The sequence below is a fragment of the Lytechinus variegatus genome, chromosome 10 (assembly GCF_018143015.1).
Source record: "Lytechinus variegatus isolate NC3 chromosome 10, Lvar_3.0, whole genome shotgun sequence".
In the NCBI taxonomy this organism is placed as follows: domain Eukaryota; kingdom Metazoa; phylum Echinodermata; class Echinoidea; order Temnopleuroida; family Toxopneustidae; genus Lytechinus; species Lytechinus variegatus.
Window position 1 is genome coordinate 23,002,288 of NC_054749.1, and position 16,638 is coordinate 23,018,925.

The 16,638-nt window shown below is 34.7% G+C and overlaps 1 protein-coding gene and 1 long non-coding RNA gene across 2 annotated transcripts; one reads left to right on the top strand and one right to left on the bottom strand.

Moving 5' to 3' along the window:
* Positions 1-1,312: 1,312 nt before the first annotated feature.
* On the top strand, positions 1,313-16,518 carry LOC121423109 (NADH dehydrogenase [ubiquinone] 1 beta subcomplex subunit 10-like). Its single transcript, XM_041618401.1, has 4 exons — positions 1,313-1,466; positions 12,506-12,644; positions 13,973-14,112; positions 15,158-16,518. The coding sequence occupies exons 1-4, from the start codon at positions 1,394-1,396 to the stop codon at positions 15,259-15,261; spliced, it is 456 nt and encodes a 151-aa protein (XP_041474335.1). The 5' UTR covers positions 1,313-1,393; the 3' UTR covers positions 15,262-16,518.
* LOC121423110 lies at positions 1,800-8,736 on the bottom strand. The gene is made up of 2 exons (XR_005971234.1): positions 8,547-8,736; positions 1,800-1,886 (listed from the first exon to the last, which is right to left on the bottom strand). It is a non-coding gene; the product is annotated as an uncharacterized LOC121423110 (long non-coding RNA).
* Positions 16,519-16,638: the final 120 nt, after the last annotated feature.

A 16,638-nucleotide genomic window follows, 5' to 3' on the forward strand; every position in this document is an offset into this window, starting at 1 on the left:
AAACACCAAATACTCAGAAGTGTTGAAACAACTTGGTGCTCATTTGACACTCCGGCAGTGTTCAAGCAATATACTGTGTTGAACAACACTTAGAGTGTAAAATAAACACCAAATACTCAGAAGTGTTGAAACAACACCGTGACAGGTGTTGGATAGAAATATTTTAACAAAAATTACTGTTGAAGTTACACTTCACTGGAGTAACTCAACACTGTCTGTTGTTGGGTACTAATACCCTAGTGTTAAGTTACACCGTCAGGCTGCAGGTGTTGAAGAACTTGAAATCGGACACCAAATGGTGTGAATCCGAACCGTGAAACAACACCAAAGCTGGTGTTGGTATTTTTTTACACCAATGGGTGATTTAAACTTTCGTTTAAATGTTCGTTTCTGCAGGTGTTCGAGGGTGTCAAATGAACACCAAATGGTGTCAACTTCATAACATTCTCCGACTCGTGTTCAAATCGAACACCAAGACTGGTGTTGATATATTTTAACATCCTAAATGTTGGTAATCTTAACACCAGTGGCAGTGTAATCCAACACCAGATGGTGTGGTCCTTTATCGATTGGGCTGCTAGATTTAACACCCGTTGTGTTAAATATAGCTATAACGTGGCATAGTCTCCAATATTATATTTAATGGGATTATCAGTGATTCACCATATGATTGCTACTTTGATTTCCTCAAAATTAACTGAAAGGAGGGGAAACTTCAGACCAAGCCCTGATCTACATCATAGGTAATGCACGTACAGCAACCTATTTTTCCCCGTTTTCTGGATGTTCAGTCCATCTCCTTTATAAAATATGCATGGTTATCATATATTTTAACATAAAAATGTTTTGCCTTGTGATTTTAACGTTGCATACAGCATTAAATTGAAAATATAATGTAAAAAAGTGAAATATGTGATATTCTCCCATAGAGCCGTGTGTTATAAATCCGCGCTCTTGCCCTCTTTAAGATGGCGGCCGCCCCGAACATGGATTCACAGCAATTTGATGAAGTCCGCCCTCTAGTGTCAATAATATACATCTCTATGGTAAAATTATTCTCCCCCACACACGCGTGCGTCAAGGCTTAGCGATAATGGATTGCTCGCTCTAGTTTATTATAGCTAGCTCTGTGGAAATTGTGGCAAGGATCGTTCAATATACATGAAGATTTTAAGGCCATGATAAAATTAATTAGAAATTCAAATAAGCTTATGATTATTTATAATATAAAAAAATAAAATATTATGTTTTTGCATATAAGTTACGTTTATTATTAATTTTGTCACTTTTTATTATTATATACTGAGTGAGAGTATATTTATCAGACAGGCAGAGAGAGTGGTCAGAGGTCGCAGAGAGTTTTCTTCCTCATTAAACACCTTTTAAAAACAAAATGGGTGTATTGGAAGACTTTATAGGGAAGGCCTTCTATTATACTGTTGATGCTCCTGTGACGTTTGTACGAGGTATGAATTTCATGATAGTTATTTAGGTATATTTAACAATTCGATTTGCTTAGTCCCACACGAGAAGATGCGTGAGGCGTGAACTCATTCAAATGAACAGATATAACCTAACCCAGGGAACTCCCGCCCGCGCCTGCGTAGCGGGCGGCGGGCGGGAGCCCAGGGGCCCGTTTCTCAACACCGTCATAAGTCTAACTTCTTGACTAAATCGGAGATGGTGAACTACTTGTCCGCTAACCGTTTCACGAAGCCCTCTGTGACGTATAACTACGAGTGACTAGACAGTTGACAGTACTCAAAACAAAAGACTCGGTGACGCAGAATTTCCAGTTATCATACGATGCATCAAGTACACCATCAAGCATGCGACCTAGCATACCATCGAGCATACCATCGAGCATACCATCGAGCATGTTCAATCTGTAGCATAAAAATATAAACAAACAATAATAAGCATCTGTATATATGCAATTACATTTTACAATTATGTACTTGCATGACACATAGAACTTTCCCCATAGACACACAGTAGACGGAATCCCTGCACGCTGATTGGCTGATCGCGCGATCCTCTTCCCTTCCTCGCCCAGCGCTGTGTGTGAGAATCTTTACACCACGCGATCTGCTCACTCACGGAGCACAACACTCTGTCGGGTAAAGATGCCAGCGTGTAGATTTCGGGCGCATTTTCGGATGATATCGGCACTTCGGCAGGCAGTGTCCGAAGTCTAAAGATAAACATGTGGTTTTCATCGGGTTACGCAATGCTGAAGGCCGCTTGCATAAATTGTATTTGCGTGGAGTACAGTGCACAGCGTATCTATAATGTACATGTATACTTGTCTGTACTGAATTCTGCGTTGCCCCAGCGATAAGTGAATTTCCTGGTAGACTGCCTTATGATTAGATGCTCGGCGCAGACTTCATACATGTATATTAATGTCCTATAAATTAACTTTGTTTTTTTAATAGAATAATTAGATGTTCAAAAAGAGTGTACATGTATATTTGAACCTTGAAAGGCAGTACATTTTAACTGTTGGAGCATATAATTTATATTTTCTGTGTGCAGACGAGAGTTCATGTACTTGTGACATATTGTCTGGAGTGTGGGAGTGCTTCTAGACTAGCATGAGCTGAATCTACCCAGTTGTATGTCTGGACAGGTTGTGTGTCCGGACGATCAATTTTAGAAAGTCATTTGGAGAAATAATACAAACAAAGTTTCATCAATTTTTACTTCAAGATATTAGGAAATACTATGGAGAACTAGATGATTACAACCATTGAATTCATACTTTTAGTGTAATGCAAAGACAAAAAAGAATGCTTCAAAAATATAGTGTCCGGACGCCTGAACCCCCCCCCTCCTGCAACTACGAGAGTGAGAACGAATGTGACGTGATTGCATTCTGTGTTATTATTTTCATATTCCCTTTGACTCGATTGTTTGTTTATAATTCAATTATTTTTCATTAACTATTTGACATTTTTTTTGGTGGACAATATCATTATAAGAGTTTGAGTATATTCATTTATCTTTGTATTATGCACTTCTACTCGAGCTAGAGTATTTCATCAATTTTTAGACAGGATCTTAGAAATCAATTTTAACAGAAAATCTAAAATTCATTTTACAGGAGATTTCAAAGTGATTGTTTTCAGAAAGGTGTTTTGATATACATGTACGATCTAAAATGGGATTATTTCAAATTCACAATAGTCATATAAAATATATTTTCTATATTAAAAAATCATTTCTATTATATTGACATTGATGAAACACATGTAATAACAATGATAACTGAAATGTTTTTAACATTGTTAAAGCTAGTATTGTTCTATTGAACAATGCAATATGAATATTGTGCATTTAACATTTTGTTTATTTCGTTCGTGTTCATGAAAATATTGTACTTTTGCACTTTATTGGAAAATGAAATACTCTCCCTCCCCATACCCTCTCCCCCGATTCCCTCAGTCCTAAACGTGATTATCATTTAATACCAATATAGGGTTTTGGTATTGTTTTTTTCCTCACTTCGATGTGCTGAAAAAAAAAGAAATTCCCCCCCCAAAAAAAAAAAGGGGTAGACTCCGATGATCCTGGTCTAATCATGGACTCATTATCTGGATACCGATGGTAATGTAATTTTCTTACCCATTTTGAAACATGTTGCACAATGGAATGTTTATATTAGATGACAAGAATATCTGACCTCTATATCAAAGTGCAAAAACTGTTTTATGTCAAAGCTTTCAGGCTTGTCATAGCCACGGCAATGGTGACATTTCATGGAATAATTGTGAATATATTTATGAAGATATCGTCGATACCTAACAATGTAACACGATATCATTAATACATGGGTATGTGACCGTATGTTTATGTATGGTGATTGGGAAATCTACCTGGATCGGGAGGGGTACGTGATTCAATAAATTCCAATAGAAGTTCACATTCAACAGTCTGAAAAGACTTCATGAAGAATATTTCTGATGGAATTGAACAATTAATCGAAAGTTACATTTAATTGGTTTGTCTGTTTCATACCTAGAGATCTACACGAGTTGATACTATTTTGTTTTGAATATCGTTTCGATTAATTGTTCAATTTCAATTGTCTTTATATATTTTATATCTGAATAACACTTAAAAAATAGTCATCTTAATCACAACGACATCGGCCTAATTTGTAAGAGTGCCTATTTATGAAATGATAGTTGGAATGTGAATGAGAACACTCGGCCCTAAAGCCGATGGCACGTGATCGAATTGTATTGCTTGAAAATGGTGTTTCCCGAATTCCCGTCATTGGGTTAAATCCTCTTCTGTAACTTTAAAACTACACTTCTATGGAAATTTACTGAATCACTCTCCCCACCCATGGTACAAGAAAACCGAAATCCCCTTAATTTTGGTTGAAACCCTTTTCCATTTTTTTTTGTTTGTCAAAATTCCCAAATCGCCCAAATTAAGATGTAAAGATTAATCAACCATCGTCGTAATCAGCAGTGACAACATTCGCTTCGAATATCCCCCCCCCCTCCCAACACTGATCTCAATTCTCAACATCCCCTCTTCATAACCCCTTCGTCTAATGCTCGATCGCTCTTTGCGACCATCCCCCCCCCTCTCTCTCTTGTGCATTACACGCTGATGCAGACTGCAGAGTAGCAACAGTAACTCCATATGAGTGTGGTATATTAAAAAAGAATTTAGGCCTTTCGAACTAATTCCTAACATTTAGAATCGTCTTTAAAAAATCGTGAGGTAAATGTAAGCATTTTGAAAACCTTCGAGATCATGGGTGAACAAACAATAAAAATCACTGGCGGATCCGGGGCGGGGTCACAGCCGGCCCGTGCGCCCCCCCCCCCCCTCCACCATTGAGAGGCACAAGTAAAATTTGTAATGTAAAATGTTGTTGAAACAGAAGCGTGCCCCCCCCTAGAAAATGAAGACTAAAATTATCTCAATTATTTTGGGTTGATTTTTTTTACTTTTTTTGCTTGTAAAAATTTTCCACGGGTAAACGTGCCCCCTCCTTTAAAAAAATCCTGGATCCGCCCCTGATACAAATGAAAATACTGATAATTCATGTTGAAAATGAACTAATTGGATACGAATTATAAACTTTAACAGACAGCTATTAATTATGAAAGTTATAATTTATCCGAAAATTAAAAATATTCAATTTATACAGAGAGGTTTGGGACCCCGTCTAATGAATGCAGATGTCCATTAATTATTTGGAAGCCTCAGAACAATTAATCTTAGGACTTCACGGACGGGACCAAGGGGCTATGGTCCTTATATATCGGTCACATTTGCTCTACGGCGGCCGTACGGCGAGTCGAAAACAGTCGGTTTAATATTGTTTTTGTACCAGCTACATTTGTGGTTTGTACATGTATAAAAATGAATAATAATGTTGTTTTCGACTCGACGTGCGGCAAAAATATGACCGAGGTACAAGTCTGTCAAAGACGTGAAAAACAATGGTTGACAGAACCAAAACACGCATTCGGAAAATTAAATCACAATATCAAAAGATGTAGAAAGTATGTGGTAAATTTATTGATCAATATGTGAATAAATCTGGCTTTAAGTAACTTTGTTGGACTTCATATCAATCTTTTCCAGTTTTCCATGAAAAGATGTTCTACAAATTTTGATGCACGGCCTTAATTAGTGTAGTATTCACATTTGCTCTACGCCGGTTGTACGGTGAGTTGAAAACAGCCGTTGCCGTTTTATTCATTTTTATTCAAACCATGTATAAACAGATAAAAAAATATTTCTAAACTGCTGTTTTCGACTTGCCGTAAGGCCGCCGTAGGGGAAATGTGACTGGGGTATTATAATGACATAAAATAATATAGTTGTTGCAGTTGCAAATTGTTAAATCTTTATTAAAAGAAATCATGATATAGGGGTTGGCTTACACTTTACAGTTTGGCTTTAATTTATTATGATGATCTTCATTTTACTTACCATGATAGTTTTTAGTTATAACAGTGTTTTGCATGTATTCCGTGAAAGTGAATGTCCTTCAAGAATTCCATGTTTTTTTTATAATTCATACTGAACTGGAAACTCTTAGTAAAGGCAGATTTAATGCATAATAATTTATTGAATATATATATATGTTAAAATAATTTAAACAATGCTGTATACTAAAACATTTTAAAACAAGTGTTTAAAATCTGAAACAACCATGCTTTATTTATTGATAATTAAATATTAGAGTTTAAACTTTGTTGTTTATAAAGTTCTTAAACACTTGTTTAAAATGTTTAAACTAATATTCAATTCACATATTAAACAACGTTGTTTGAATTATTTACAACAGTGAAACAACATATTAATTACAAATAAATCACAAGAATATTATGACAATACATAATAGTATTTTTACAGTGCATCATTGTTGACAGAAAATGGTTTTACTCTTCTCAGCATCATATTCATAATTTTTAAAGATTTTTTCTCTTCTACAATAGTAAGTAAAAATAAAGTTGAAAGATTATCTCATAAAATAAAATTGTTTCTATATCCGACGGTCTTGTTTTAGTGATCCCCAAATCTTTCACCTTCTTGAGTAGAATGTGATATGAACTTGTAGCTCTCAACCTTTGTCCTTTGGGTCTTGTGAACAACAGTGTTTCAACCAGTGTCAGTCAGTCATCTTCGGATTTATGCTGTAGATTATACAATGAAAATAGACCATAGTTTGAACTTTTGAGTTTGATTTATTGCTAATGTCATAATTGGTCATTCAAAGATTTAAAAAATAGATAAGAAAAAGAACAGAGCAGGAAAATATTCATGATTTTTGTAAAAAAAATACTGAAGGTAACAAAATCAAAACCAATCTCCATCCATATAAATTTGGTACACTTCCACACTTCAGTGATTAAAATTGCATTATTTTTTCAATTTAATTTCCACTATTTCTATAGGGTCTGTAATTGTTGATGTTAAATAAATGTCAATTCCATTGATTTTCCCTGGCCTTACCGAAAAAAAACTAAAATCAGTGTCCAGTTTAGAAGTGAGATCAGTATCACATCAGTATCAAAGTTCCAACAAATAAAATGCCCAAACTTATATTCCTAAAACATAAACACTATATTCGCCCTGAACAGAGAGAGAGCTTTGATTTCAGAGGCATACAAAACAACAGCTGCAGCTGCCACTCATATTACATTCACGCCCCAAGGCCGCATGGCCGAGCTCCACACACACATTCCACGGCCGTTCACGAACACCCGAGCGAAGCCCGATCACAACGCACCGCTCCCATGCTTTATATACACCAAATGCGGACTAGCACTAACACCACCGCAAAGCAGTCCACAAAATCAACATCGGTGGAGACAGTTTTCACTATGTCGCTTTGTACATACACATGTCGCTCACATATACTTTGCACACATTGATACACAGTAAACAACGAACACAGTCATGCGATTTTCACTTCTCGACGGTAAATATCTTCAAAAATATGACTTACCAAATGACGAGAAGTCCGCAAAATATCATCAGATTTTCCGAGGTAATGTAGCTACACCGTACGAAGAAAATGAGATTTTCAACTCGAAATCTTGAAGGAAATATGTCGTGTTTAGTATGAGGTTGATCGGTGGTTCGCAGAGAATCTTCTCGCACTACATAGGTTTTGTATTATGGGAAAATATGCAAATGAGAGCCAAAACACCCAATGAGATCACAGCTCAAGATTTGTGAATGAAACATGACGTCACGCACTACGCTGGCGATCGAACGATCGTACTGCGCATGCGCGGGTTTCCTGTACAATTCTTCTTTGTGCATGCGATAAATAAATAGTCTAAGTATTGCACAAATTAATTGTGACGTTTGAATCTTGCATAAATAAATATTCTGGTTTTCTGTAACAAATTTGCCTTTTATGTTTTGTCAATGTGTTCAAAGAACCTTGAATAAACTTTGCTATATGTGATTAAACAAAACCTTGACTTTGTCTCATTTGTTCTTTATATAAACGATGATACTTAAATCAATATAACCTTGCCTCTAAACGACTTTCATACTCTGAGGCATTAATAACTAGCAATAACTTTATTCAAACCAATAACCACGTTTTCATTTCACCTATGTGTTATTTGCAATTATCAGGGCTTTCAAATGCACCAAAACTGGCTTTAATGCCTTATTTCCAAACTTATAAATGTACTTTATCTATTTCAACAACTTAGAACCAAACGCAGCTAACAAAGAACACTTGTTTGACATTCCATTTCGTTTACAGCTCTAAACATGAATAGCCTACTATGCACTGTGTGCAAGATTACCACACAGTACCGTACCGATATGCTATTACGCAACACTCTTCATGTGCATGTCCAATTACCTATCAATGTACAATGTCAATATACGTTTATCACACGTGTATTCTATACGTGAACTCCAAACACTTTCACCAAAGTTATGAGCTAAATTAACAACAAGTTAATTATCATCTAGAGTTAGTTTTGGTCTCATATATTCAGTTAAGCATTACATTAAGGAAATATTAAGGTCATTTTACTTACAACATTGGACTTGTACCGATTTTCTTGAATTCTACTGTAAAGTCACGACGGGCTGAACTTTAAATCTTTGTCGATCTTGGCAAGGCAAATTTCCAGCGCCCTCCATCGACCCAGATAAATAATGCTAAATCTCAATAAACGTCTCTGACGTCATGTTAAATATTTCAAAGAAAAAATACACTTTCTAAATCTTACACCCTCTTTACCAAGATCGGGTACAACAACCTCACTAAATATGACACCGAACCTGTCATAACTTTCTTAATGACGTAGTCGTAGTGGCATCACGTGGGTAGACACTAGACTATGTCTATGACATGCAAAAGTGCCGAGAAATTTGAAAATTATCATCTTACGTAATCAATCATAGAGGTTGAAATTATATCCCAAAATAAATGGGATAATGCATTCAATGATCATTGTAATACAAAGTAACTATGAAAACTGTTGGTAAAACGCCACAAAACCATTCATTTTTAAATAGTAAAATAATTTAATCGATAAAAATTCTACCACGTCAGGCCATCCATAACTGGACTTGTATTTGTCGTTTTCAGACCCTATTGACATTTGGATAAATTCTAATCTCTAATTTATGCATAGAATTTGTCAAATCGTAAGATCGGTATCAAAGATTTATTAAAAAATGTATAAAATTTATAAAAAACTATATTTCGATGATGTTTGGAATCGTAAAACATTGTATAATTATAATAATTTTACAAATAAAACCGTTTTGGTTTACTTTCATAAACTATTAAAATTTGATATCCCGGGGGTACCCATCTCAACGTAAACATGTGATTTTTTAGTCATGAAATAAATTATTCATAATTCCATTTTTCAGCAATTGAATGCCCCAGTCTTCATGGTATAAGTATGTATGATGCATAATTTGCATGTGCTATTATTTTTAAAAGATGTAATTCCCAATTCATCACAATATTTGCAATTTCGTCATAATTTTTCTTTTTGAAAATTATGCTATTTTCTGACTAAGGCTACGTCTCGTCTGCTCTTTTACCGATAGTATCGATATCAAGGTATTTTAGTTAGGAAGCCTTTCGTGAAACAGGTTTAGTAAGATTGGAACTAACTCCGTGGTTTGTGGATAAAGATATGACTAACTTGTCCAGGTGTTGAGAAACGGGCCCCAGGATCTTACGTGTAAAGGCATACTCACCTGACAAGCGTGAAGTATGGTCAAAATAATTCTCCGAATAAATAGTTAAAACAGAAATCAAGCACTTACCACGATTATATGGATGAAGGTTTAACGAGTGGCAGTTTTTCTGACATCTGGGCACAGACTGGAACCTCAAAAAACAAAAAGTTCTCTCCTTCTACCCCCGTCTCGATCGGCCATTTTTGTTATGAATCGTAACAAAATGGCCGATCGAGACTGGGGTAGAAGGAGAGAACTTTTAGTTTTTTGAGGTTCCAGTTTGTGCCCAGATGTCAGGAAACTGCCACTCGTTAGACCTTCATCCAAAGTGCTTGATTTCTGTTTTAATTATTTATTCGGAGAATTATTTTGACCATACTTCATGCTAGTCAGGTGAGTATGGAATTACACGTAAGGTCCTGGGCTCCCGCCCGCGTAGTGGCGGGAGTTCCCTTGGTTAGATATAACCTTGTTCTCACTTACATCTCCATGTGTGGCAAAATAAGGATGGCAAAGTTTGGCTTATTTTCTCTTTTTCTTTGGGGCAAATGCTTGATTTTTTTTTACACCGACAGTTTCCATTACACCTATTCATACAATTTGACTCTTATTTAAATTTGATTCTTTCAATTATTTTTTTCTTAATTAAAAATAGAGATCAAAAAATGAAAATTTTCTTATCATATTACTTTCCACCAATAGAGGGTGTACAAAAAAAATGCCCAAAATTCACGTTTTTGAGCGCTCTGGTGAATACCAAAATGATTCCCAAGTTAATAATGAAAAATAAATTGCATCTGTATGGAAATTAGTAATTTTGGTCACAAAAGTGATATTTTAAGGATTTTTTAAAGTGTGTGCTCTGTACAACATTGGCATACCATAGTCCTACCTGTAGATTCCCCACGGCCAGGGTGGTAGCAGTGAACAAGTGCGTGAGGGGTCGATGTGTCTGGCATGTCTGTGCATATACATTTTAATTTAAGTAGATTAAACATGAATTTCTCTTGAATTCCACATGAAAAAAAATCAGTTGATAGCGTTATCTTAATTATATTCTTTTGAGTAAGTTTTTCATAAATATTAAAAAAATTAATGAAATGTATGATTTGCTTCACTGAAGTGAAGCCAAAAAGGCTTAGACTCAAGGCCTAATTATGATTATTTTTTTTAATAGATCTATAGATCTAGATCTAGATTCTACCGGTAGTTATAAAATTAAAGAACACATGAATTTAGTTTTTTAATCTGTGACTTGTGAGTGTGATTAAACTAGTTCTAGACTTCTAACTGAGTAGTATTAATAATGTGATTTGAGAGACTTGCTATGGTCCATGGGGGATGCCATGAAGCCAGACGATGACGATATCTTGGCTAGCCAGGAGTCAGGACCAGGCAGGAGAGTAAAAATTATTAACTAATCAGTAACGTGTGCTTTCTCAACGTGTGCACAGAGCCAGCCAGGGATTGCATCCCATTATTTATATTACCTAAAATTTAGGCTAAATTATGTAAATGGGAACTTCATTTCTGACATTTCTGCCATTGATTTCATTTGTAAACAAGAATTCATAAAAAAATGAGAAAAATATTATGAAAAGATGGGGAAAACCTGCCATGATGTTTATGTCGTTTCTTTTTGTTCTTTGCCAAGATACATATATCCTCGATTAGACAGCTGGCATGGCAGCCGTCTGTTTCGAGGAGTTTTTTAACATTAATTTTTTTTCTCCTCGTACACAGATGGCTCGCTATCGTGCAGCCACCATTAGGGAGTTCAAGGGGAATGAAACCTTTGAAATAAGTAGGCTTGTGTCGAAACAGAAAAAACAAAGAATAAGAACAAAGAAAGTTTGAGAACGATAGGACAAATCAGATCTTGAAAATAGTGCAAAATAGAAATCTACCAAATTTCATAGTAATCCATGAATCGGTTTTTTAGAAATAATCAAATGAATTTTGAATGAAATTCAGCCAAATGCACCCAATAGGCTCTGTAGTATAATTTGTCACAACACACACAAAGCTGAAACACGACCACACACAGAGTGCAGATATTTTGTGTGCACTTTTGCATTGGGCTTTCTAGAGTAGTGGGGGAAGGGCATTTTGAAATCAATTCTGACACTTGATCCTAAAGGAAAGGTGAAAAATTAGTATTTCCATTGGATTTGGCATTATCAATACTACAAAAACCTGCTAGTTTATAAACATGTGGTACATTTATTCATAAGCTACAAGACTTTGAACTTCCTTTTTTAATGCCACATCAAAATTATGGTCATAACCAAATGTAAACTAAGTAGGTTATATTTGAAGCATTTTATTCTCTTTAATTAGATACCAAAATCATCAAATAGGACCATATGTTAGAAATGCATTGAACTTTGATTTTTTCCCTCAAAACCATGACCATTTTTGGCTGTGTGAATGTGGTGAAAAGGGTAAAATTTTTAGCTCTGTGCAGTCACCCTAATGTTAGTAATATTAGAGAGTAAATTTATGCAAAATTTAGCTGAAATTAGTTTCTTAATGGTGGGCTAAGAAAGTATTAGTGCCTGTTTTTGTCATTTCATTTTCAAAATCGTTTGGTAGGCTATATACAAAATGTACAAGAAATTTGACTCCCCAAATTCCAAAGACCAAAACAAGTATTTGAAATGAGACGTGAGAAAAAAAAGGAAAACAATAAATTGCAAACTTTTTTTTGTTGGTACTACTGGTAAATGTTTAAAGATACTAAAGTTTAGGCCTTGATAAAAGTTCTATTTTTATTTGTGATTGTGTACTCCAGACTTTGTCGATGGCCAACGCAAAAGAAGTCCATACTACTATTACCACCAGAGATTTCCTCGTGTTACCTCCATAGAAGACTGTGCTATTGATGACTATGTTTGCATGTATGAGGCCAATATGCAATACAAAAGAGACAGGTAAGTGCATGCGTATATAAAATAATTTAGTAAAAACTTGCTTAGGGATCAATAAAGTCCTATATGTTTAAAGTAAAATTTTCATCATTGCTGTTATTTTGCTGAATCCATTGGATGAATAGGAACAGACTGTAAGCAATTATTTTCTGATCCCCAAAATATGCATATATATATAGAAATGCTTATTGTATGTATACCAATATAGTGCACAAAAAATGAATAAGATTATTAAAGGTCAAGTCCACCTCAGAAAAATGTTGATTTGAATCAATAAAGAAAAATCAGACAAGCACAATGCTGCAAATTTCATCAAAATCGGATGTAAAATAAGAAAGTTATGACATTTCAAAGCTTTGCTTATTTTTAACGAAATAGTTATATGAACGAGCCAGTTACATCCAAATGAGAGAGTTGATGATGTCACTCACTCACGCACTATTTTTTTTTTTTTTTTTTATTGTTTGAATTATACAATATTTCAATTTTTACGAATTTGATGATTAGGACCTCCTTGCCTGAACCACAAAATGTTAAAATAATGGAATTCCACCTGTTCAGGGAGGAATGAAACTTCATTTCACATGACAATGACGAAAAATAAAAATATTTCATATTTCATATATAATGAAATACAAAAGAAATAGCGAGCGAGTGATGTCATCAGTATCCTCATTTGCACACTGACCGAGATGTGCTTATAACTGTTTTGTGAAATGAAGCAAAACTTTTGAATGTCATATCTTTCTTATTTTACATCCGATTTTAATGAATTTTTCAGTGTTAATGCTTGTTGAATTTTTCTCTTTTTATTCAAATCAAGTTTTTGTTGGGGTGGACTTGTCCTTTTAGTTTTTTCCAACATTTTTATTGATGAGATTTGAGTTAGAACATGTTGTGTCTAGGTACAACTATTAAAGGCAGTGTGCATTAAAGTAAAGTAAAGTAAGCACCCTTTACCAAAGCCCAAATTTAATATTGAACCTGCAAATAGAGAGTACCATGAAATATATGCATAACCCAAATGTAAAATGAAATCACCTTCAAGGTTTATACACAATCTACAGTGCGTATAAAAAAATCACTTTTCACTACATTTTCAAAAATAAATGGTGCAAACTCAAGCGGAATATTTTTTGACAGTTATATTGTCAGTTGCTTAAATGGATCTGTACCAATGTTGAAATGTGGAAAAATCTTCAGGATATTACAAATGTATAATTTTACAGGATTTTTCCAAAGTGTAAACTTTTTTTGATACGCGCTGTATAAGAAGTTCATATTTGTGATGATGATATTCCATTTACTTGTCATTTCTCATCACTCTGTAGGTTGGTTGATATGGAGATATTAAAGTTTCTTCAGAAGGCGCTTGCTGACTGTAATCTGATGGAAGGACCTAATGCCAAACAGGCATGCAAGGCACAGCTTGCCGAGTATGAAGAAGCTGCTGATGGCTATGAAGCAAAATGTAAGTAAATTAACGTTAGAAGTATGTGAATAATTCTGCATTAGAATGTATGTCCAAACCAGTATGTAAATGTGTATCATTTACACACACTGTGCTTTGACACAACACACGTGATGGACATAATAACATGCAGCTTTACAGCCATTTGAATCAAGCTCACTACAGACCTTCAAATATATGTGTCGATCAAATAAACATTAGAAATAGTAGTCCTACTAGCCTGTCTGATTTATGACTTGATAGGAAGTTATCATTTAAAGGACTTCTATATTGATGTGTTTACATCGCATTGGCATCAAATATTAGGCATGCAAAAGTTTAGGCTGTTCACTGTGTATGCATATGTATTAATATAATGTGAAATAATGTTGTCTTTTCTTTAAAAGAAAAAAATTACAGGAATAAAAATGAAGTTCCTGCATCGGTTGTGGTAGTAACTGTTGTCTTTTCTTTGAAACAGCGAACAGCCTAAACTTTTGCATGTCTGATTCACATTTCCTATGTAATGTACAATGGTGCAGCTTGTCTCCCTCGTAGCTTAAATTATGTCATAGTAAAGTTTATTTATTTATTGGAGTGAAGTGAAAGATTAACCATTTTTATGGAACAGATTATGGAATATGCTTTTTACCTCTCCCCGCCTAGGTCTGTTTAAGTTCCTTAAACAGGTCTCTTCAAATCCAAGGCATTGCAAGAATCTGAAGTTCAATTGCAAATCAAGCACAAGTCCCAAATTAAGCCAAAGTGTAATGGGGCTCTGCAAGAAAGTTGAGTCACAATTAAATGAAAATCAATAACAAATCTGCATTTTTTTTTTCTTGCATTGGGACTAATTTACACGCTTGATTTGGAATTTAACGCAAGTCTCTTCCAATAAACTATCCAATGTCCCTTAATTGGGAGAGTTAACTACATATTGATTTCATAAAGTGACAGTTTGATTGTACTCTCCATGCCTTCCCTTTTTTCTTCTCTACGTCTCTTTTTTTTCATTCCTCTTTCCCTTTTCCCACCCCCTCCCCTGTTTCCTATCTCCATATTACAGATGGTGAGCTTGGAGGTTTGGGCAATGCTGTTAAGTGCATGATGAAACAGAAGGCCAGATTAATGGAAGAGAGAAGGAAAGCCAGAGAACAAGGAAAGGCGTAGATTATTTTCTTGTTTTAAACTTTTGCAGCATTGCAAGTGGTATGAACATGGCACTACCAGTGATTTACATTGAATCGACCATTGATTCAGCATGTGAAAAATACAGAGTGGTGCAAAAAAAGTTAATCCAAAGCCTTACATTATTGACTTGGGTGAACTACATGTACCATACATCTGAGTTTAATAGGTCTATGACACTGCCACTGGTCAGAGGAAATAAATATCACATAGAGATGGCATTAGGCATATTATTTTCATTTCAAGACACACACAAAAGAATGTTTATTTTTATTTATTTGATGAATACCATCCATTTCTTGATTATGACACCATATTTATAAAACTGTGACCTCATCTCTGCAGTTTGACCCCACAAAGTACATGAATTAAAGTGGACTTCTGGGTATTGACTTATGCAAACAAAGTTCTTGATGAAAGATTGATGATGAAATAAATTTGCACAACAGTACCAGCAGAAAAAAGTGATTGTGTACTCCTAACTGTACTCTTTGCTATAAATCTGGATTCTGTTTCCTTTATCAAGCAGTATTTGTGATACATGGATGAATTTGTGATTTCTAGTTTGTTTTTTGTTTGTGTTAAATATTATGAAAATTTGTAGTAAATGAACAGATTCATTACCGGGTAATCAAAATGTATAATTATATTGCTTTTTTATTCTTTGGTGTTTTTCTGAGGTCCCATGCAGTTGGATCTTTATTTGATCAACTGAGATTGCTGGGAAGTATGCATCTGGAATGAAAGATGGATTAAAATCTGTTTTGCTTAATTGGGAAAAGATAACAGATTTAATTTTGTGTGAAATAGCCAGACAAAATAATGTAATGTGCTGAATCATTTTGGTCAACTGATCTATATGAATAATCATTCATACCACTCATAATGCTTATATGTTATTTGTGTGTAGAGCAATTTATCGTCAATAAAAAAAAACATTGACTGAAACCTTCCTCACAAGAATCAGATTTGACCACCTTCCCTCAACTTCTATGAGCTGTAGCATTGTTTTAGTCATAGGCAATGGGTAACTAGTCATAGCTGTCCATCTTCAAATGGGATTCTACGATTAAAGTACAAGTGATTAAACAGAAATGAAATTCCCTCAATCAAGGATTGAGGATTGTTTGTCAATGTTTTTTTTTTCTTTTTCACCCTTATGTGAGAAGGGTTTGACACTGTATTATATGAAACAAACCAGTGAAAGTTTGTTGAGATTATTAAAATCTGTAAAAATCATTATTGATCTGGTGTTTGTTTGTTTTTTCCATCAGTGAACCAGTTGGTAGAAAACAAATTTTGTAATTGAGTAATAAAATGACATTCCTTCAGATAAATTTCATACCATTTTGGGGGTCT